Source organism: Myotis myotis, unplaced genomic scaffold (assembly GCF_014108235.1).
Source record: "Myotis myotis isolate mMyoMyo1 unplaced genomic scaffold, mMyoMyo1.p scaffold_m19_p_18, whole genome shotgun sequence".
Lineage (NCBI taxonomy): Eukaryota > Metazoa > Chordata > Mammalia > Chiroptera > Vespertilionidae > Myotis > Myotis myotis.
The window spans coordinates 16,456,173-16,480,070 of NW_023416322.1; the positions used below are offsets into that span (position 1 = coordinate 16,456,173).

At 41.1% G+C, this 23,898-nt stretch overlaps 1 protein-coding gene across 4 annotated transcripts in view; it reads right to left on the reverse strand.

Moving 5' to 3' along the window:
• Positions 1-23,898, reverse strand: part of PLA2G4A (phospholipase A2 group IVA) — a 134,865-nt gene that overhangs the window by 95,307 nt on the left and 15,660 nt on the right. The window contains exons 2-3 of one of the 4 annotated variants that reach the window (XM_036343609.1): positions 15,628-15,730; positions 1,611-1,692 (exon numbers count right to left, since the gene is read on the reverse strand). In XM_036343609.1, the coding sequence (XP_036199502.1) occupies positions 1,611-1,692; positions 15,628-15,660 (115 nt within the window). In that variant the 5' untranslated portion in view covers positions 15,661-15,730. Of the gene's footprint in view, positions 1-1,610; positions 1,693-1,812; positions 2,087-15,627; positions 15,731-23,898 lie in introns of those variants that run through there. The other 3 variants (XM_036343610.1, XM_036343608.1, XM_036343611.1) reach the window with 3 other exon arrangements.

Below are 23,898 nucleotides of genomic sequence, written 5' to 3' on the forward strand. Positions count from 1 at the left end.
CTGCGGGCTCGATCCCTGGTAGGAGGTGTGTAGGAGGCAGCCAATCAGTGATTCTCTCTCATCATTGATGTTTCTATCTCTCTCGCCCTCTCTCTTCCTCTCTGCAATCAATAAACATATATTAAAAACAAACACCACTCTGGTATTCATTTTCTGGTTTCATCGTAGGGAATGAAACATGCCTCTATCCAGTTCTGAGACTACCCTCCATTATCAGAGTGATGTATATTTTCCCCAACACCATTTAAAAGGAGCAGAAACTCAGTGAGGAAGTCAGCACAGCGTGCCAGCTGTTTCATTTGGTTATAAAATGAGGTCTGAGACCAAGGACGAGTGTTTCATTCCATATGCTCACAGAGAAAACTTTATTATCAACTGCAGTTTTACTGTCACCGAGGTCCAAGGTGCCTGCAGCCTATGGGGAAGTAGTTAAGAAAGCAGATCCAGCCTGGCCAGTGTGGCTCAGTGGTTGAGCACCCAAACTCATCACCGCCTGTTTACCTCTTTCCTTCTCTCACTTTTAGTGACTTCCCAGACAGCCTTCCTCATTCACCCAAGTCTCGAGCACAGAGCTAGCATTCTGCTTTTCTTAGTATTTAACTTCTCTCTATTGGCCCATTTTCATCGTGATTACAACAAGCTCAAGTCCCTCCTAGTCTTCAACGTCAAAAGTACATTCCACCTTCACCTCCAATACATTTAACAGACTAGGCACAGAACAAACATTTATTTAAATGAAGATCCAATCATGTGATTCATGACTCAAATGCCAGCAGAGTCTTCCCACTGAGTCTCTGATAAAATCTCAATCTTCGTCATATTAGTACGTGTCCTCCATATCTGCCCGCATTCCTTACACGCGCGCTGCTCCTCTCCCGCCTTGAACATGCTGTGGTCCCCCGGGGCTTCGTCCTGTTCTCGCCATCCACATGCTCGTCCTTCAAGCCCCAGTTTAAATGACATCCCGCCAGAGAAGCCTTCCCTGTTCCCCAGCCTGACAAATTGAATTCTCCCTCCTTTCTCCAAAACCTGTTCTGCGGGGTAGTTGCCTTTCCCATGTTTCACCAAATCCATCATCGTCATAGTTACCCATCTTTCTTTGCATTCCCACCTCAAAGACCCCCAGCCATTCCAGTAGTCAGATTAGCCTGGAAAATGGCTTTTCAGAACATGGAGAAGGACACTGCCAACAAGCGAATTCAACATTATTCCCAGGATCTCGCTCACATCATTTTCAACTGTCCTACACCAATTTCTGAAACTATTTCCACGCGTACTAAACACAGTCAAAGGCACAAAACTAGAGAAACTGCATTTTTTAAAATTTTTATCCTATAGCCACAATACCTCCCAGAGGCGGCTTGTTCAAAGTCAATTTAGCTCTCTTTCCAAATAGAGTTAAACAGAATTTCTTTGAATTCCAAAGATCTGTATGTCATCAGACAGTCATTCTGTCTGACTCCAAGTCCTCGGAACTAAAGTGAAGGTAAAATGATATTCCAACAGCTATCAGGGCATCAGAGGAGAAGATAACACATTTAAAGAGACAGCCCTGGCTGATCGAGGAACTCAAGCAACTCTGCAACAGAAAAGTAGACGAAGGCACTTACGCAGGTCACCGAAGGCGCCCTTTGTCACTTTGGTGGCACGTAACACCACTACCGTGAACTTGTGGGAATACTGGTGCTCCACCTGGAAAGAGAAGGAGAGTGAGTTAAAAACAAACTTCCAACAGAGACTCCAAGTAAATTGGTCTCGTCTCCCCGAGACTAATGTAAAAACCTTCCAGTTGGGAGGAAGTCGTGTGCATACCAGAAACATGCTTTGATCCGCGGGCTGTTCCTTTTTGGATCCTCTCCTCTCTCCCATCTCAGAATCAGTGAGGCGTTTGGATCACGGATCACGCTTTAAAGTGTCCCTACCGCTCGACTACTAGGACCTCCCTGCTGTCAGGTTTATCAAGCGCTTGGGGAAAAATGTAAATCAGGACTGCAGCCTTCGAGGAGCACAATCAGGCTTTGTGCTGGATGACTAAGCCCTGCCTTAGAACAGCGAGGTCCCCGCAAGATGTTTGCATTATTTAGGTTTGTTTGTTTTCATCGTTACTGTTGAATGAAAGTCTTGTTTGGCAAGACATTCCCCGAGCAGTATTCAAAAATCCTCTGGACCGAAGGCAAGAGCAGGTAACTGCTTCTATGAAATGTAATGCATTTGTCACAAACCACTTGCAGCAATGTCAAGAGTTTCGATTAGCCTAGTAGTTTGCATGCACATCATAAATGTCAACAGGTCGGAGACTTTATTAAATACCTAACTAGAAACTAGTTATTAAATAACTCTATCGAACAAAACAGAATCCGGAAACAGGAGCTCACATAGTTCTCTGAGCAACAGAAAAGATTATGAGTCTTTATCTAAAGCTCAAGCATTTTTGTGTAATCGCAGAAGTGGCCCACATTTATGAGCTACTCCTACCATTCTTATTTTAACAGAATTGCTTAACTGGTTAAAAAGTCCATAGTAATTCAAAAGAAGCTAAGATACTACTAATACTGACAAGTCAATAAAAATAATCTAAAAACAAACAGGCAGAAAAAATATTATAAAAGCAAGTCATAAAGACCAGCATTAGTGGGATCAAAAGTTATACAGCCTTCAACACTTTCTGAAGAGCTCTCTCTATTGATAGAGTAATTAATATCCGGATTCATAATATAACCAAAGGGCAGAGAATCACCTCTGTGTAGCCAAAGTTTTATGCTACATAAATGAAATTATCAATCATGAAAAAAACATGAATCCTTTTTTAAAAAGTGTGTGGCCTTATACTACAGCTAAAAATTACATGCATGTACTCCCCACACCAGAAAGAAAGAAAGAAAGAAAGAAAGAAAGAAAGAGGGAGAGAGAAAAAGAGAGAGAGAGAGAGAATCCATTACCATAATTAGAGACTTCAATGCTGCTCTACCAGAAATGGACAGATCCAGCAGGCAGAAAATCAATAAGCACATAATTAAACTCAACAACACCATCAACCAACTAGATATAATTACCATCAACAAAATATTTCATTCAGCAATGGGCAGAATACACATTAGTCTTAAGCTCACGTGGAACAATCATACAGCATCTAACTCTCAGACTAAAGAGGCATTAAACTAGAAATCAGTAACAGAATGATAGCTGGAAAATCACAAAGTACTTAGAGGTTAAATAATATACTGAAGTATGGTAGCAATCATCTCAGGTAGAAACTGTAGTTTAACTCTAACCCTGCTGCTTGGTTTCTGTACTTATTGGCTTGCTAAAATAATAGCAAAGTTATTTTAATTTTCTGAATTATATAAATCATCCCATTTAATTAAATACCCTATTGATTATAATGTGAATATCCCATTGGTTGTGGTCATACTGGTCTTAGAAAGCACATTTTCCTTTACCTGGGAAGGACAGCACAATTATCCCAAGGTCAGAGGGCTCCAGTTAACCTGTCCCTGTTGACTCTGTGTTCAGGAGACCCAAAAACTGTAATTTAGGTAACATGCTTAAGTAAACTGCTTCTGCTTCTGTAAACTGCTTTTTTTGCAAACCAGGTTCCTCATTCCAAACCTTGGGATGTAATCAATACCTTTGTGATCTTTGCCTATATAAATCTGGTATTGGGGCTGGGGCAGGCACTATGAGATCTGGGAGAGCGAAATGCCCCCTCATAGTCCCGTATTTGCAATAAATATGACTTTTTAATTCGACTTCTTGAGGCGTCCTTGTGTGATTCGCGGGGTACATTACAACAATACTTCTAAACACATATCAAAGAAGAAGTCTCAGAAGTTTTTAAATATTTGGAACTAAATGAAAGTGAAACTATGGCCCTAACTGGTTTGGCTCAGTGGATAGAGCGTCTGCCTGCAGACTGAAGGGTCCCAGATTCGATTCCGGTCAAGGGCATGTACCTTGGTTGTGGGCACATCCCCAGTAGGAGTTGTGCAGGAGGCAGCTGATTGATGTTTCTCTCTCATCGATGTTTCTTATTCTATATCCCTCTCCCTTCCTCTCTGCAAAAATAAATAAAATATATTTAAAAAAGAAAAAAAGAAAGTGAAACAATGACAAAAATTTTGGGGATTCAGTGAATGTAGTGCTTAGAGGGAAATTTATAGTATTAAATAAAATATATCACACATGTCATATATAGGGTGTCCCTAAAAATGTATACAGATTTTGAGTAATAATTAATTCCAATGGGTTAAACCTGAAAAGAAAGAAACATTGATTGAGCTATCAGCTTTAAGTAATATATACACTTTTGAGATATCCTGTATATATGGAAAAAAAGATCTAAAATTAATCATCTAAGTCCCTACTTTTTAGGAAACTAGAAAAATTATGTCCAAAGTAAGCAGAAGAAAAATAGTAAAAATTAGAGCTGAAATAAATAAAATTGAAAACGGAAATAAAGAAAATCAATGAAACCAAAAGTTGGTTCTTTGAAAAGATGAATGAAATTCATAAGCCTTTAGCTAGGTAAATAAGAAAAAAATATAGAGAGAATAAAAATTACAAATATAAATAAATAAGGGAAGATCACCTCATGTCCTATGGACATTAAAAAAATAATAAAGGAATACTATGAACAACTCTCAACTCACAATTTTATAACCTAGAATAAATGAACCAATTTCTTGAAAGATATAATCTGCCCAAAGTCACACAAGTAGCAAGACAATTGGAATATGCCTATGTCTGTAAAGAGATCAAATCAATACTTAGCCTTCCAAAACAGAAAGCACCAGGCCGAGATGGATTCACTGATGAATTCTACCAGACACGTAAGGAAGAAATTACACCAATATTCTTCAATCTCTTCCAAAAGATAGAAGCAGAGGAAGTCGTTCCTAACTCATTCTATGAAGCCACATTACCCTGATAACAAAATCAGACAGAGGCCTTTCCAGAAAAGGAAACTATAGACCAATATCTCCCATAAACATAGATGTAAAGATTCTCACCAAATAAAATTCAACAATATATATAAGAAATAATAACCACAACCAAGTGGAATTTATCCTAGGTGGGCAAGGCTGGTTGTGCATTAAAAAATCAATTTAGTATAATTCATCACATCAACAGGCTAAAGAAGAAAAATCACATGATCATGTTAATTGATGCAGAAACATTATTTGATAAAATTCAACACCTATTCATGATAAAAACTCCCAGCAATTTAGGAATGATGGGAACTTCCTCAACTTGATAAAAAAAAAAAAAAAAAAAAAAATCTAAAACAAATCTACAGCCAATACAATACTTAATGGCATAAAACTAAAAGCTTTCCTATAAAGAATAGAAACAAGACAAGGATATTTGCTCTTCCCACTCCTTTTTGGCATTATCACTAGGTATCCAGCTAATGCAATAAGACAAGAAAAGGAAATAAAATCTATACAGATTGTGAAGGAAGAAATAAAACTGTCTTTGTTCACAGATGGCCTCATTGTCTATGTAGAAAACACAATAGAACTGATTTTTAAAACTTCTGGAATTAATAAGTAATTATAGCAAGGTTGTAGAATATAAGGTTAATATGCAAAAGTCAATCTTTTTCCTATATACAAAAAATGAACAAGTGGAATCTGAAATTTAAAACATAATAACATTGTCCTAACCAGTTTGGCTCAGTGAATAGAGCATCGAGTCATTGACTGCCTGGTCCCAGGTTCACTTCCAGTCAAGGCTTGATCCTCGGCCCAGGTTGGGGAGCGTGCAGGAGGCAACCAATCAATGTGTCTCTCTACATTGATATTTTTCTCTCTGTCTCTCCCCCTCCCTTCTACTCTCACTAAAAGTCAGTAGAAAAATATCCTTGGGTGAAGATTAACAGAAAAATAAAAACATAATACCACTTACATTAGCACACTTCCCCAAAATGAAATATTTATGTATAAATATTTTTTAAATGCAAAAGGTCTATATTAGGAAAATCACAATATATTTTTAAAATGTAAGAGGTCTATATGAGGAAAGCAATGAGGGGATCTAAATAATTAGAGAGGTATTTTATGTTCGTAGACAGAAGACTGAATGTTGTCAAGATTATTAGTCCTTCCCAATTTGCTCTATAGATTCAATACAATCCCAATAAAAATCTCAGCAGGTTACTTTGTGAATATCAACAAAATGATTTTAAAGTTGATATATGAAGGAAAAGAACCCAGAATAGCCAAACACAATATTAAGGAAAAGACCAAAGTCAGAGGAATGATGTTACTTGACTTCAAGACTTATTATAATTGTACAGTAATCAAAACAGTATAATATTGGTTAAATAATATACAAATAGATCAATGGAATGAAATAGAAAGCCCAGAAATAGAATGACATAAATATAGTCACTGATCTTTGATAAAGGAGCAAAGCACAATATAATGGAGATAAGATAGTTTTTTTAGAAAATGATGCTGGAACAACTAGACATTCACATACAAGAAAAAAGTTCTAGACAAATAATTCCTGGGCTTGAAAGAGAATAAGTAGGTGCTCTTGAAGCCCAACTTAAGAATTTGCTTTCTCCACTAAAGTGAACTTAATAATTATGATATGTCATAACACACCAATCCAAATCATTTATGATCTTTTTTTCATATCCTAGAACTTCTAATACCACATGGGCTTTCAAATGCCAAAAAAACCTCCCATGTAAAATAAAAATTATTAGTAATATTCTGGCCTATTATTTAACACAATTTTTGAAATTGCTGCATATCTATTCATGTCAGATTGCTGGGACGGACCATCAGATCCCGAGCGATGGATGAATGGATTACTCTGACACAAGTTTCTGTGAAAGAGAGGCTAAGGGACTGCTTGGCTATAGGCACCAAGCAGCCATGATTGCCTGCCTCCTTGGACTTTTATTGTAACAACAGCTTGAACTAAAATTAACCTCTAGATACAATCAGCAGGGTAAGTATCCTTGAGAAAGCACTTGCTTCTACAAGGTTGGGTCTAAAAGACTAAACATAGAGATTCCAGCAAAACACCTGGGGGCTCAGACTTGCTTGGAAAAGTCAAGGCCTGGGCTGCCGCCTTCAGCAAGGTCCCCTTAAGAGGCCCCCGACCTTTTGGAAACTCCTCCTTACAGACTTTCCAACCAAGTCCCGTGCTTCTCCACATCAGATGATTATTAATAACACATACTGAGAAAGATATTGTTATTATAAGGATTCATTGAGTATAAGCCCTATGCTAGACATTCTAGTAGATATAAATTTTCATTTAATTTTCCCCAAAACCTTATAAAATAGGTATTATTACTTACAGTTAAGGATAAGTTGTACTCGTGAAAGTGAGACTGAGTGTCTAATTTCCCAGTATCTCATAAACATTAAAAGTTAAACTTGAATTATAACCCAGTCTTGCTTGCTGTTCCCAATGTTTTACTCTTTCTATATTCCTTTATTTTCACAGAGAATAATAATACCAATACCCAATACCTTTAATCGTAAAAAAAAAAAAATACTGTTTCCATTTATTAAAGTGGTATAGAAAGTTACCACCTATTCTGTCTATTGTATCTGTAGTGGATCTGAACTCTATTAACTGGGTTATTTTGTCTATCATTCAGCTCTGCATTTAAATTTGCTTTTACTTCCATCAGCCTCGATTCTGTCTTCTTAACATTATAAAATGAAATACTATAAGGAGCAAACCAACCACCTTCTTGGTTTTTACAAGTTCATTTTGAAAACACCATGTATCTTAAGAAAATTATTTTCAAAACAGAGGTATCAAAATCATACCAATCTCTAGGAGCTGTAAGGATTAATAAGAGAGTATCTATAAAGTAAGTACAAAAGTGCTCAGTTTCAATCAATGACTATCCAAATACTTTTTTGATAATCCTTGCCATGTTCCTGGGGGCCAATATCACATAAAATTTCAAAGTAGGATGAGCAGGGCTAGCTTCTGACCTGAATAGGAGACTTTTCATTATGTCTCAGGGATAGCGCCAAAAGAGATGATATTATTGAATCCACAACAGTGTTCCCGGGGAAACTAATGACTCAGCACAATGCTAGTTGGTAGTTGGCCAAATGAGATGCCATATTTCAATTGAGATGTCAAATATAAGCTCAATATACTGACTTAGTCACCAAGATTAAGCCTTGCCTTCAGGTCTTGGATTACCTTACTTTGAGGGTCTTTCTTTATCTATAATCTTTTCCAAAGACCGCAGCCCTTTTTCTTTTCAATATTACAATAACCCAGTCATTATGAAAACAGCTACTATATTAAATTCATTCTGGAGAATTATGTTGACATCTGTAACTAAAATGATTAGACATTGGAAAAAAGAATCAGTCAATTTATACAAAATCAATTTGATGATTGTCTTAATCTGTTAAAAGTTCTACTGTTACAAAAAGAACCAGAAGAACAATTACAAAACAAATCTGATGGAGGAGAACCCTAAGAAACCACCCCCTTGTTTCAAGTTGAAAACTCCATAGACTGTACCACAGGAATAACTATAAACAGCCCTTCCATGTCTGGCAGCCCAGTTTAGTGTCATCGAGGGAGCCCAGAAAACAGCTAACCTAAAACTGGGGCTACATCTGTCCCAGATTTCTAGCTTCCCTGGAAGCCTGACAGAAGCAAATAAAATGATCTCTGAGGAATTATCTCTACAGATAATTTTTCATGATCATGTTTAGCAAAATCAAAGATAATTAGGAGCATGAGGAGGTATGACTCCAAGAGAATAAACCAGCACAATTAATTAATGGGCACAAAAACAGACCCACCCAAGAAACAGCCACACTAGAGTTCAAGGAAATAGAAGTCGAGCTTAACTATGACCATATGGAACTGGAAACTGGTTTTAAAAAAAATGGCTGAGAATATTTTTTAAAGAACCAAATAGAAATTCAAGAACTGAAAGGTAAACTTGGTGACTTTCTAGGGCTTTCTGACCTATGATCTGTGGTGGAGAAGCAGAAACCTGGATGTTACTGTAAATAACTTTGGCCAAACTGGCATAGCTTAGTGGTTGAGCATGGACCTATGAACCAGGAGGTCATGGTTCAATTCCCGGCCAGGGAACATGCAGGCTCGATCCCCAGCGTGGGGCATGCAGGAGGCAGCCAATCAACGATTCTCTCTCATCACTGATGTTTCTATCTCTCTCTCCCTCTCCCTCTTCTTTAATAAAAATATATAAAAATAAAATAAATGTGTATGCTTTGGCCTCAGGTTAGAGGCTTGGGGTGGGAATTGGCTGGTAGTAGGAAAGGTTTAAAGATGATCACTTAACTGTTCTTGTGCTCACTTTCTGGAATTTGCTAATGCTCACAAAAATTATACTATTTGCCATAAAACTCAACATTACCTTTTGCACAGTGCTGTGCTGGTGCAATAGTACTTCTATTGCCTTTATATTTTTGATTTCCCAGTAGCAGTATCTCATCTCCTGATGTCTCCCGGGAATACCTTACCTAATTAAGTTACTAAAGAATGCTTTTGTACACATAATTTATTTTTTTATAAAAGCCCCGTGAAACAGACACAGCAGGTACTATTCATACCCTGTTTTCCGCATGCAGCAGCTAAAACGCAGAGTTCAAGTGCTTATGAGCACGTAACTGAAGCCGAAACTGCCCACTGGAACACTAGTTCTTTGATTACTTACCCAGCGTTTACCCCCACCCTCTGTTACAGTAATAATCTAGAAAAATATCTTCATAATTTTTTGGTAAAATTTCCCATCATCCTACAATGACATTTTTCAGAGGCCCCTGTGTGGAAGCAAGCAGTCATTCTGGTGTATCCGAGTGTCTGTCTGTCTGATGTGAAGACAGCCTTTGTTTCTGTGGACGTGGGGACGTGGGGCAAGGCCCCTAGACTGCTCATAGGTGGTGGGAAGAGGCGTGGCTTTGTTTTCTTTTCACTCCAGGAAAGTGACTCATGTTTTTCAAGTAAAAAGATGGAAATTTTTATAAATATTTTATATTTTGCAATGATCTATCCTTGTAACGTGGATGTCTCTCTGGCCCCAAAGAACTTCAGTAAGTCATGGAGACACAAATAGTCTGCAAATTGGGAAGCACTGAACTATGCCATATGGTTATCCCTCTATTTTCTACTACATTCTTTTAAAAATATATATACTTTTATTGATTTCAGAGAGATAGAAAGAAGGAGAGAGATAGAAACATTGATGAGAGAGACACATCCTGCAGGCCCCTTGCTGGGGATCAAGCTCACAACCTGGGCCTGTGCCCTGACTGGGAATCAAACCCAGGACCTCCTGGTTCATAGGCTGATGCTCAGCCACTGAGCCACTACAACCGGGCTTCTACCACTTTCTTAAAAGCCGGTATCACTGGGAGCAAAAGAATTTGCTGGCTGAATCTGCTGCTTTAGTCCACAGGGTTCTCCAGCATGTCACTGCATCACAGGCAGGACCAGGAGTCAATCCTCTGTGCCTCGAGGCAGCCAAAACTGTGTTGGCCCGTCTGGCACTGTTCATGACTAACTAGCTGGCTTAGCTTTCCCCACTTTCCTTCTTTACTAAAATTGATTTGTGCCAAGTGTGCTTGTGTATATGTTTTGAAAAGTATCATTCTGTGAAAACAACAGGGAATGTTGTCACACACAAAAATTTACATACACATAGCACACAGTTTTTTTCCACTTACATACACAGCAAGAACAAGAAGAATGAAGAAACCTATAAGGCTCTTAGGATCTCTTCGTCTAAAAGGGCTATAAATTAAAATACTGGTTGAGTATCCAACTCCAATGCTGGGGAAGGTGAACAAAATGTGATAGACATGTGGTTTTTACATACTTCTCTGGAGGTTGGGGCTGAGAAAAATGAATCTGCATATAAGATACAGAAAACTTAATCACTATGAAAAAACAACAACTGAAAATGATATACCTTCATTGTTTAGATTCATCTATAGAAAAACCATAACTGTGAAAGGGAAGTAGGATACTGTTTTCAAAAAACAATAGTAACCTCATTTTAAACCATCATTATATGCTTTTCATAAGGATAACACTTTAAAAAGAAGGAAAAACATAAATCAAAAGTAAAAGGATGCATATAGTAATCAAAGAAACTAGAAGGGATTATATTAACAAGATACAAAGTAAAATTAAAAACAAAGTCATTGTTAGAGATTTTTTAAAAAAGACCTTTCATAATGATAAAATATCAATTAAACAGAAATATATATAATTCAGAAGTTACAAGCACTAATAAAATATATTCAAAATTCATAAAACAAAACCAAATATGAACTATATTTTTGTATATGAAACATGGATCAAAATAGATAATATACTAGTCCATAATCATTACAAACAAAAAATTATGCAGAAGAAATACATCTGGCATTATTTCTAGATAACAGGAATGTGTAAGCTGAAAACCCAAAAGAATCCACAAACAACTAGAATTATAAAGAAATTCAATACATTGATTGTATCGACAAAAAAATCAATTATCTACACTAATAAAAGAGAAAAATGGTAATTGGCGTATGGCGCTACACTTTTCATTGGCTAATCAGGGCTATATGCAAATTAACTGCCAACTAAGATGGCAGTTAACTGCCAACAAAGATGGCGGCTAATTTGCATATGTAGGCACAATGCAGGGAGGCGAAAGGGAAATCAGGAAGAAGTCCCCTGCCACGGACAGTGATCGGAAACCCAGGGGGGAGCTAAGAGGTGGGAGGCAGGGCAAAGGCGGCCCTGGGGCCGCCTTTGCCCTGCCCCCCAGCCATGATCAGAGAATCAGGCGCCTTTGCCGCCCTGGCCAGTGATAGCAGGAAGTAGGGGTGGAGCCAGCGATGGGAGCTGGGCACAGTCGAAGCTGGCAGTCCCGGGAGCTAGGGGTCCCTTGCCTGTGCCTAAAGCGGAGCCCATGATCGCGGGGCCACTGCAGCTGCGGGTCCCTGCTGCCCGAGCCGGACGCCTCAGCCAGAGGCGTCCTGCAGGGGCAGGAGCGGAGCCCGCGCAATCGCAGCGCCCCCCGCTGCCACTGCGGGTCCCCGCTGCCCGGGCTGGATGCCTAGGCCAGAGGCATTAGGCCTGGGCAGGGGCGGAGCCTGCAACCGCGGGGAGCTGGGGGTCCCCTGCCCAGGCCTAATGCCTCGGCCAGAGGCGTTAGGCCTGGGCAGGGGGCCGATCCGGTGATTGGTGATCAGAGGGTGATGAGGGTCAACTCCTCTGGCCGAGGCATCAGGCCTGGGCGGGGGGCTGGGGGTTCTCTGCCCAGGCCTGATGCCTGGCCCAGAGGCATCAGGCCTGGGTGGGGGGCACAGCCAGGGATTGGAGGGATATGATGGTCCCCTTGCCCAGGCCTGAAGCCTGGGTCAGAGGCATCAGGCTTGGGCGGGGGGTGGAGCAAGCGATCAGAGGGAGATGGGGGTCCCCTGCCCAGGCATGATTCCTGGGCCAGAGGCCTCAGGCCTGGGCGGGGGTCAGAGCCAGTGATCGGGGGGAGATGGGGGTCCCCTGTCCAAGCCTGACACTTCTGGCGGAGGTGTCAGGCCTGGGCAAGGGGCCAATCAGGCGATCAGGGGGTGATGGGGGTCTACGCCTCTGGACGAGGCATCAGGCCTGGGCAAGGGGCAGAGCCAGCAATCGGAGGGGTCTGGGGGTCCCCTGCCCAGGCCTGACGCCTGGGCCAGAGGCATCAGGCCTGGGCTGGGGGCAGAACCAGTGATGGGGGGAAATGAGGGTCCCCTGCCCAGGCCTGACACCTCTGTCAGAGGCGTCAGGCCTGGGCAAGGGGCCGATCCTGCAATTGGAGGGTGATGGGGGTCAATGCCTGAGGGCTCCCAGTATGTGAGAGGGGGCAGGCTGGGCTGAGGGACACTCCCCCCCCCCCCAGTGCACGAATTTCGTGCACCGGGCCCCTAGTACTTCTATATAAATACAATAACTATTCAGAAAATTAAATTTTTTAATTATCTTTAGAGTGACACTAAAACATTAACTAACAAGAAGCACATCTAAAAAAAGAAACAAAAGATTTCTCACTGAAAACTACAATACACTACTGAGAGAATTAAAGATAATCTAAATAACATTTGTTTTGGATTAGATTCATGGGTTGTTAATGAATTGGAAGATGCAATATTGTTATCATTGTCATCTCTCCCCTAACTGATCTATAGACTTATAACAGTACCGATAAAAATCTCAGCAGTTGTGTGTGTGTATGTTTGTGTGTAATTGATAAATTGATTCCAAAATTTATATGAAAATGCAGAGTACTGAAAATAGCCAAGACAATCTCCAAGAAGTAAAAGTTGGAGAATTTACATAGACACATTTCAAAGCTAGAGAAATTAACATAGATTGGTACTGGGCAAACACAGATTGAATGACTAACAGAACAGAATAGAAATCAGGTCACATATATGGCTGCTTGATTTTCAGCAAAGGCACCATAGCCATTCAGTGAGGAGTTGACAGTTATCAGTGGACTAGATAAATAGCTTATAGTATATTCAAATAATGAAATACTACTACATGGCAATGTAAAAGTGTGAAATCCTGCTACCGCAAAAACATGAATGAGTCACACAGATATAATGTTGAATACAAACAGCTATATGAAGGTCAAGAACAGCAAAACGTATCCTATATAATAAAAGCCTAATATGCTAAATGTCCAGTCGACTGGTTAGATGTTCAACCAATCAAAGTGTAATAAGCTAATGATATGCTAAGGTCGATCAACTGCTCGCTATGACATGCACTGATCACCAGGGGGCAGACAGTTGACCGGTTGACCAGTAACTATGATATGCACTGACCACCAGGGGGCAGACGCTCTGACCAGTAGATTAGCTTGCTACTGGGGTCCGGCTGATCAGGACTGAGTGAGACAGGCCGGACACACCCTGGAGCCCTCCCGCAGTCCCTCCCCAGCTGGCCAACCTCCCGCATCTCTTCCTGGCCCCGATCGTGCACCTGTGGGGTCCCTCAGCCTGGCCTGCACCCTCTCGCAATCTGGGACCCCTCGGGGGGATGTTGAAGAGCCAGTTTTGGCCCGATCCCATAGGGGGAGCGCTGCTCAGCCAGAAGCCAGACTCATGGCTGGCAAGTGCAGTGGTGGTGGCGGGAGCCCCTGCAGCAGCACTAAGAATGTCCGACTGCTGACTTAGGCCCGCTCCCCTTAGTCAGTCAGACATCCCCTGAGGGCTCCCAGACTGTGAGAGGGTGCAGGCCAGGCTGAGGGACCCTACTCGAGTGCACAAATTTCATGCACCGGGCCTCTAGTCTATAACAATAGAAATCAAATATTGGTTACCTTTGTGGAGTTTGACTGGAAGAGACATGAGCAACCCTTTGGGGTACTTAAAATGTTGTGTATCTTTACCTGGATGATGGTTTCATGTGTGGAATGTTATATTTCAATATTAAAAAGTCAAATAGAAAGAGAAAATTTCAAAGAAAACTGAGAAGGAATCAACAGCAAGAAAGTGAAACAGAACCAGAGAACACTGAGAAGACTTTCAAGAAGAGGTGAATGAGCAGCAGAGGTAGGGGTAGGGGTGGGATGGGGGAACTAAAGAGTATTGGATTCACCAAATGAGACCTTTCTGTAAAGTGGAAGAGCTGAGATAAGTTTTCAGTGATTCAAGTTGTGAACAGAGAGGAAGAAGGAGCTGCAAAGAACCCTAACACTGAGCAGGGACGGAGAAAGGATGGTAGCCAGAGAGGATGTGGGGTTAAAGAACGGTGTTTCGTTTTAAGTAAAAATAAGACTGTGGATCCTTAATATCCATAACATTTATTTCTAGTCCCTATAAACCTAACTGGATCTCTAGTGTTAACTTCAGCAAAGAAATTTCTCCTCTTTTATTTAATTTTTATCAGAAGAAAAAAGGTATACTTCCAATGAAGTTTGGAAAATTACATCCTAAAATTTGAATCACTCAACTCTTTTACAAAAATAAACCATCCATAGAAAAGTTTGTTTAAATATTTCTAACTAAGGGAAAGGTTACAGTATCAATTACCCTGGAAATGGATATCAAAATATAATCTGCAACTCAATGGTTCTTTTATCTTTCCCTAGGCAGTTTGGCTCAGTGGATAAAGCATCAGCCTGCAGACTGAAGGGTCCTGGGTTCGATTGAGGCTCGATCCCCAATAGTAGGTGTGCAAGAGCCAGCCAATCACTGATTCTCTCTCATCATTGATGTTTCTATCTCTCTCCCCCTCTCCTTTCCTCTCTGAAATCAATAAAAAATATATTTTAAAAAATAGCTCTTTTATCTTCTCCCCACCAATTCATGTGACGGATATAACATATGCAGGTTGATCATTGCTAGGTGATAACTACATTTTTTTCTTGTTCCATGAAAGTTCAATACTGTTGCAGATGTCTTGGTATTTTTTCCCTCTGAGTACTTCTTTTTAGAGAAACTTGCAGTGATGAAAAGAACTGGGCTAGTTTTATCTTGATTTGTAGCCTATCTGTTCCACATTAAGTTCATTAAAAAAAAAAAAATCCAGGGTGTGTCATAGAGTTTTACTTTACAATCAACACCAGCAATATTCAGTCCCAGAAGTATATATAAACAGCAAATGACTTACTATAATGTGCTGATAAGGATCTATAAACGACATTCTGGTTTCAACTACAGGAAATCTCTTCACACTTCAAAGGCCTTCGCTGGCACTCTAGCTTCGTTACAACCTACAAAATAAACAATCATTGTTAAGCTTCCTCTTGGATGTAGTTCCAAGACTGGAATGATGATGGGTATGAACCTTAGGACGGAAAAGGCGACCCAAGGGGACCAGATAGACTGAGTCCCCTAATTGTTTAGAAGAGTTGGTTTACACATAGAACTTCGGGGAAGGACAAACATTATTTTGAGAGTACTGTTTAATTTCCATATTTATTTGTTCAAATTTATTCGGTGAGTAATTATTAAGAAACTCCAGGACTTTTTTGAATTTGCCAAGTGTTTTATGAGAAATTCATTGAAATTACAGAAAATGCAAATTATTTCTCGTACCGTTCATTGTTTGCTTTCTCATCTGGGTCAGTATTATGCAAATTCATGATAAGAAAGGAATATTTTTTCACCATAGCTACTTGTTAAGAATTTAAAAAATATATTCATGCTGAATTTCAACTTTAGTGGTGACATTTTAAAAGAAAGATTTGTTCATTCTAAGGAACCAGTTTAATCTGGGAGCAGTTAAGTAAGAGATAGTGTAATGAAAAAAAAAAAAACCCTCTCGATACTTTTTCTTCTACAATTATTACCCTCCCCCATTATCAGCATCCCCTACCAGAGTGGTACATTTGTCACAACTGATGAACCTACATGGGCAAATAATCATCCAAAGTGTATAGTTTACCTTAGGATTCACTCGGTGTTGTGCATTCAATGAGTTTTGACAAATGTATAATGGCATGTATCCATTATTATAGTATCATAAAAGTATTTTCACTGCCCTAAAAATCCTCTGTGCTCTTCCTATTCATCCTTCCCTGCCCCCGCCCCCAATCTCTGGCAACCACCCACCTTTCTACTGTGTCCATAGTTTCATCTTTTCCAAAATGTCATACAATTGGAATTATACAGTGTATAGATAGCATTTTCAGGTTACCTCCTTCCACTTAGTAATATACATTTTAAGTTTTCTCCATGTCTTTTTATGTCTTGAAAACTCATTTATTTTTAACTTATTCCATTTCTACATGTACACAGTGTATTTATCCATTCACCTACTGAAGGACATCTTGGTTGCTACAAAATTTTGGGGATTGTGAATAAAGCTGCTAGAAACATTTGTGTGCAAGATTTTGTGTGGAGATAGTTTTCAACTACTTTGGTAAATATAAAGGAGCATGATTACTGAACTGTATGATAAGAGTATGTTTAGTTTTATAAAAAAAACTGCCAAACTGTCCTCCAAAGTGGCTGTACCATGTTGAATTCCCATCAGCAATGAATGAGAGTCCCTGTTGCTCCACATTCTCACCAGCATTGGATATTGTCAATGTTCTGGATTTTTGGCCATTTTAATAGGTGTATAGTAGTATCTCATTGTTATTTTAATTTCCACTCCCTGATGACATATGATGTGGAGCACCTTTTTACATGCTTATTTGCCACCTGTAATATCTTCTTTGTTGGGGTTTCAAAATCTTTGTTCACTGAAGCAGCATTATTTGGTGAAATAATGGGATCAGAAAGACCTTGATTCAAACTCTAGTTTCACATTCTATAAGACCCAGGTTACTCTGCCATCAATGTGACTATCACTATCTTAAAAGTTGTAGTAAGGACTAATGAGTTCATTATTGTGCAAGGCACCTGTCCAACCATAGATACTAAATGCATTTTAGCTTCCATTTTCTGATCAAGATTGCAGGGACTGACCACTAATAACTACACATTTACTTTGAAAGATGTACTGTCTGTCGTAATTCCTGTTGTGACTGGAATCTTAATTTCAGGTAGGCACTGGCAATGCAATAGTGCATAAGGCATAGCTTCTGCCTTCAAAAGCATAATAAGGTAATCTAGGCATGGCATTAAAGGCAGCCTAGAATGGTATTCCACGCTCACACATTGCTAAAAGCAATACCACTTTCAATGATTAATGTTTAGAGTTGGAAAGGAATCTTGGAACCTACTCCTCTGTGAAACTAGTTTCAATGATTTCCTGTTCCTTTACTACAAAATCGGAAATCCTTAGCATGGCTTCAACTGTGGCTTTCATATCTATTTACTGCAAACCAAAACAGGAAAAAACTTTTTACATCGCAATATAATACACAAATATAATACATATATTATATACAATATATATAATATATATTATATAATACATAAATATTATATATATGTGTGTCTGTGTGTGTATACATTTTGGGGATATATATATACATATATAGCTATATATAGATATATATACATATATACACACACATATATATATATGTGTATAAATAAAATATGGAAATTTTCTGATTTACTAAGAACAATGTACCCTGCTTTTGGATCTATTTCATTTGTGTACATCTAGTAGCAGCCCACTAAATTGATTTCATGACCCACTAGTAGAAGTTTGAAAATATTGGCCTAAAAGACTTCAAGATTGGATTTCTATCTACTTTCCCTGCCTTATCCCCAACTCTCCTCTTTTCTTTCAGTGTGGCAACTATACTGTTTTCTCTCGTTTATTCAAATGTGTCATACTCTCTTCCACTCAGGACTGTAACCTACTTCTTCCGTCTATCCATTTACTCAACAAATATTTAAGACATAACTACTGTTCGGTCAAGCATTCCAAGGTCTGGAGAGGCAAACATGAATGAATTAGATACATTTCCTTTTCCTTTGGAACTTACATTTCTAATGGGCAGTCAAAAAACAACTAATCCAAGAAGTGTCTGAAACTATTAGAAATAAAGATGTATGAAATGGTGGGAACAAGAAAAAAGCAGAACTAGAGAGTAACCTGAGGCCTGAGATCTGAAATGGAGCTGGCCACAGAGGGTGGAGAGGGAGTGGGTTTAGAATATAGTGTTCCCAGCAGGCCCTTTGAGGAATTGAGAGAAGAGGAGTGGCTGGTGAATGGTCAGCAAAAGCAAATGTAGCTTCTGATGACGTTGGAAATATAGGTGGGGCAGATCATGTAGGGCCTTGCAGGCAACTATTGTTCACCTAAATAAAGCTCATGCTTCAGGACTCAGCTTAAATGCCACTTGCACAGAGAAGCCTTCCATGACCTGTAGGGTAGGTGTGGTCTGCCTGTTACTGGCTCCATTTGCACTCTGCAATTCTTCACGCCATTCATTCCACTTACACATTGTCTGCCTTTCCTAAAGAACTAAAGATGCATAAAGTCAGGACCACATTTATCTTGTTCCTACAGTTTTCCCCAGTGTCTACTGAAGTGCCTAAATTATAGTAGCTTCAGGATAGGTATTTGTTGTATGGATGGATAGATAGATGGATAAATATTAGTCAATATAGGCTTATATATGAAGGAAATTCATATAATAGTACTGGCATTCTAATTTGATGCCTGTCTTATTCACTCCCAACTATTCTTAATATCAAAGAATGTTAAATACCAATCTCTAATTAAAAACATAAAAAGCAGACCAAGTGAAATTCCAGAAGGGATGAGACCAGTAATCAAAATGTTTAGAGGAAATGTGTTGCTGGTGCCCGAAGTTTGCTGGCAGCGACTTTGTCTTCTCATTTCCAAAAATTCCAGCATAACTACTAGATTCTCATCCTCACTGTAACCACTAATATAACTACTGTACCTTGCAGCAAGACCTGGACAGATGCTACCCCAATATTAAAGCCCAAAGCAGAAAATATCATTAGGACAGCTAACTGTCCCGGTCTACTAGGTTAGAAACTACATGATCGATATTAAGCAAACATGATTCATGACACTGAATCTTAGATAAACTCTCTTTTTTTCTTTAAGTGCATCCAGGGCTAGCACTTTTCCTACCTTGCTAAAACCTCAGTCAGCCTGAGAACTTTTCTGTTAACAATTATGTTGTATACATACACACACACACACACACACACACACACACACACACACACTCACATAGCTATAGGTATAGGTATAAATACATAGATATATAGATATATAAAAATGAACTCAGATATTAAAATACTGGGCCTATGTATTCATCCAAAATTAAGTTTGATTTAGAACTGAAGTTTTTTTTTCTTCCCCAAGCTAGAGCCTATAGTCCTATAGGGAAAGGGAGGTCATTGATTTCTCCATTCCTCCTCATCCACCTTCTAAGCTTGATAGCTCTGGTTTTAACCCTTCATGGTTAGAGAATGTTGAAGGGAAAATAAAGTTATTACTTCACTGTACTATTTATAAGCTAGCTTTGTGACCTCTGAGCCTGGTGCATGCTAAGGCTGATTCTCTCATGGATGTTTTGTGTATTTTTCTGAGATCTCTTCCCCTGTATTATTTGCCATGTACCAATACATCTAGATTCTAGCTGGGGTTCTGTACTTTCCTTTATAGCCCCAAAGCATCCTGCAGTCCACTTCCACACGTCTTAACAGTAGTTACAAAATAGTCATGGGGATGTAAACTACAGCATAGGGGATATAGTCAATAATATGATAATAACTATGTATGGTGCCAGGTGAGCACTACACTTACTGGGGAGATCATATCATATCCTATATAATAAAAGGCTAATATGCAAATACACAGTGGAACAACTGGAACAACCAAACAACCAGTCGCTATGATGTGCGCTGACCACCAGGGGGCATGTGTGGAACATGGCAGGTGTTGGTTGTGGCAGAATGGTGGATCAGGTGAGCGAGGGCGCCAGATCAATGCAGGGTGTCGGTCACTGTCATGGGGGCGAGCCTCTGGTGGTTACTGAAAATTCTTTGCTCCTGCACACTGCAGTCCTGCCCAGCGCTAGCACCTGCTGCCGGCACCGGAGCCACTGCTTGCACCCACTGCCAGCACTGGCCTTGCTTGCACCTGCTGCCAGTGCCCGGCGCTGGTCCCAATCACTGGGCACCATCAGTGGGTGCAAGCGGTGGCTGCCAGCCCTGATCACCCCTGAGGGCTTCTCTACCTCCCCTTACTCCTGAGGAGCAATCAGGGCAGCAGCTGCCGCTAGCATCCGCTACAGACACTGGCCCCAATTGCTCCATGCTGTCAGCGAATGTGAGCGGGGCCAGTGCCATTAGTGCATGGGAGCAGCGGTGGTGGGAGCAGGGTTGCCGGCAGACAGGGGCCCGGGGGTCGCAGCAGGAGGGGCTGAGCAGGGGCACGGAGGATGGGCCAAGACCTGCCCCTGTGCTCACCCCAGCCTCGCAGCCCACAGTTCCTTTCAAGGTGCACGAATTCGTGCACTGGGTCCCTAGTATTACATAAATATCAAACCACTATGCTGTACACCTGAAACTAATATAAAATAATATTGACTATCAATTGTAATTGACAAATTAAAAAATAATACAGATATATTCATATATAGAGAATTTTCATTCCACAGTCATGTTTGAAAGAAGTAACAAAGCAGTCATCTTGGCTAAAGTTCACTTTCTTCAGGATAATCATTGGTCCTGATTGTCAGACAATGACGGCCTTTTCAATTCCAGTTACAAATAGGCACCCATTCATCCTTTTTCCCTCCAAATCTGTTAATAGTAGCAGCAGATATTTTAGTTTTCTATGGAATTAAGACATTTCTGTCAAGCTAGCCACATTAAATAAAGAAAATGCTTTTTCCCCACAATTAGCTCAGTCCTGGAAACCTTATTACAACAAGGTTGCACAACCACTCTCATGAATGCTCATAAAACAGTAGTTTTGGGTTTTTTTGTTTTTTATAACTGAGCTGAATAACTATTCTTGGTGAGTGTACAGTCTTTTAAGTCTGAAGCAAGAATTTTATGGTTCCTTTTTTTTTACTTTTTTTTTTTGCTGCCCTGTAATTAGAAACTTCCTGAACACTAATGAGAGGGAAGTTTGGATACATTTTTCAACACACACTTGTCCATGCAATGCAACTATTGGCTCTCAATGAATGCTTAACAATGTGTGGTCTGTCCCAAACCCCTTTAGTCATGTTGTCAGGGCAAGATGGGGAAAAGTGAACTAGAGCCAGAAGCACAGATGGAGGGTTTCATCAACTCTCCTTCCCTGCAGAGGGTGATAGGACAACAGGAAGAGAAGGGGCTATTATTAGATTGTGGTATCTGGAGGAAAGGGTCCCTTTCTCATTCCCTCCCTTCCATTGTGTAACAGACCAGAGGAGGTAATGAGAGGTTCAGCCCTGACGTGGTGGCAGGCTCCTCTCCTGGAGCCAGACTGAGTGAAGTCCAAGCCTATCCCCTCCTTTCTGAGCCTGTGTGATCCTGATCCTCAGCTTCCTTATCTGTAAAATGGGGAAACGACCCCCACACTTCAGAGAGACAGTGGGAGGATGAAATGAGAAAATGTATGTCAATCATCAAGCCTAGTACCTAGTAGGTCATAAATACATCAAAGTATCATCCTATATAATAAAAGGCTAATATGCTAATCAACCAAATGGTGGAACGACCGGTTGCTATGACACACACTGAGCACCAGGGGGCAGACGTTCAATGAAGGAGCTGCCCCCTGGTGGTCAGTGTGGTCCCACAGGGGGAGTGCCACTCAGCCAGAAGCCAGGCTTATGGCTGGTGAGTCCAGCGGTGGTGGCAGGAACCTCTCCCACCTCTGTGGTAGCGCTAAGGATGTCCGACTGACAGCTTAAGGGAGCGGGCCTTAAGCCGTCAGTCAGACATCCCCCATCCTCCGAGGACTCCTGAACTTTGAGAGGGCACAGGCCAGGCTGAGGGCACCCCCCCCCCCCAGTGTATGAATTTTGTGCACTGGGCCTCTAGTTTATATATATAAAAGCCTAAGCAACCATCCAACCGTTCTCCCAGTAGCTATGACATGCAATGACCACCAGGGGGCAGATGTTCCGACCAATAGAGGAGGGAGCCCAATTCCTCACAGAATCTGCTGTGGGTTAGGTTGCTGCTGGGGCACTGTTGACCCCAAATCTGCTTCACCCGCACCCCAGACCCAGAGAGAAGGGAGGAGGGAGGAGGGAGCCCGACTCCTCGCAGAATTGGCTGTGGGTTAGGTTGCTGCTTCCTCACAGAATTGACTGTGGGTTACGTTGCTGCTGGGGGGAGGGCGGGAAGAGATTAACCAAAGATCTTATATGCATACTAGAGGCCCGGTGCACGGATTCATGCACTGGTGGGGTCCCTCAGCCTGGCCTGCAGGATCGGGCTGAAATCAGCTCTCCAACATCCTCTGAGGGGTCCCAGATTGCAAGAGGACACAGGCCAGGCCAAGGGACCCCACTGGTGCACGAATCTGTGCACCAGGCCTCTAGTTTGTTAATATTATTGTTGTTTATGAAACTGATGCTTTCCCCCAAACTGCCTCAACTTCCTGAGAATTATTTGGCTCTTTGGAGATTTCTAACAAAATCAAGTAGGCAAATTTGTTGAGTATTCTTTTATAATGACTTTTTCATATTTGACAATGTCTTTTCATAGAGATTTAAAAAATTGCTGTTTCTGCTCCATTAAAATTTTTTAAATAAAGAATATTAGGACTCTGACTTGTCTGCTTCCAAATTCAAAGCTTTCTCTACAGAGAGATATTTAGGGGGTGCACTATTGTATCCATCATCATCTTTTTTTATATCAATACTAGAGGCCCGGTGCACAAAAATTTGTGCACTCGGGGGGGAGGGGGAGGTCCCTCAACCTGGCCTGTGCCCTCTCGCAGTCTGGGACCCCTCCGGAGATAATGACCTGTTGGCTTAGGCCTGCTCCCGGGTGGCAGAAGGCAGGCCCAATCCCTAGGTGCAGCCCCTGGTCGGGCTCAGAGCAGGGCTGATTGGGGAGTTGGGGCGCCGCCCCCTGTCATGCACAGAGCAGGGCGGATAGGGAGGTTGCGATGCCACCCTCAGTCATGCTCAGGGTAGGGCTGATTGGGGGGTTGGGGCACTGCCCCCTGTCACACTCAAGGCAGGGTCGATGGGGAGATTGCAGCACCACCCCCTGTCATGCACAGAGCAGGGCCAATCAGGGTGGTTGGGGCGCTGCCCCGTCATGCGCAGAGCAGGGCCCATCAGGGGGCTTGGGGCTCCATACTCTGTCACACACAGAGCAGGGCCCATCAGGGGGTTGGGGAGCTCCCCCCTGTCACGCATAGAGTAGGGCCAATAGGGGAGTTGGGGCACCGCCCCCTGTCACACACAGAGCAGGGTGGATCAGGGGGTGAGGGCGCTGCCCTCTATCACCCACAGAGCAGAGCCAATCAGGGGGTTGG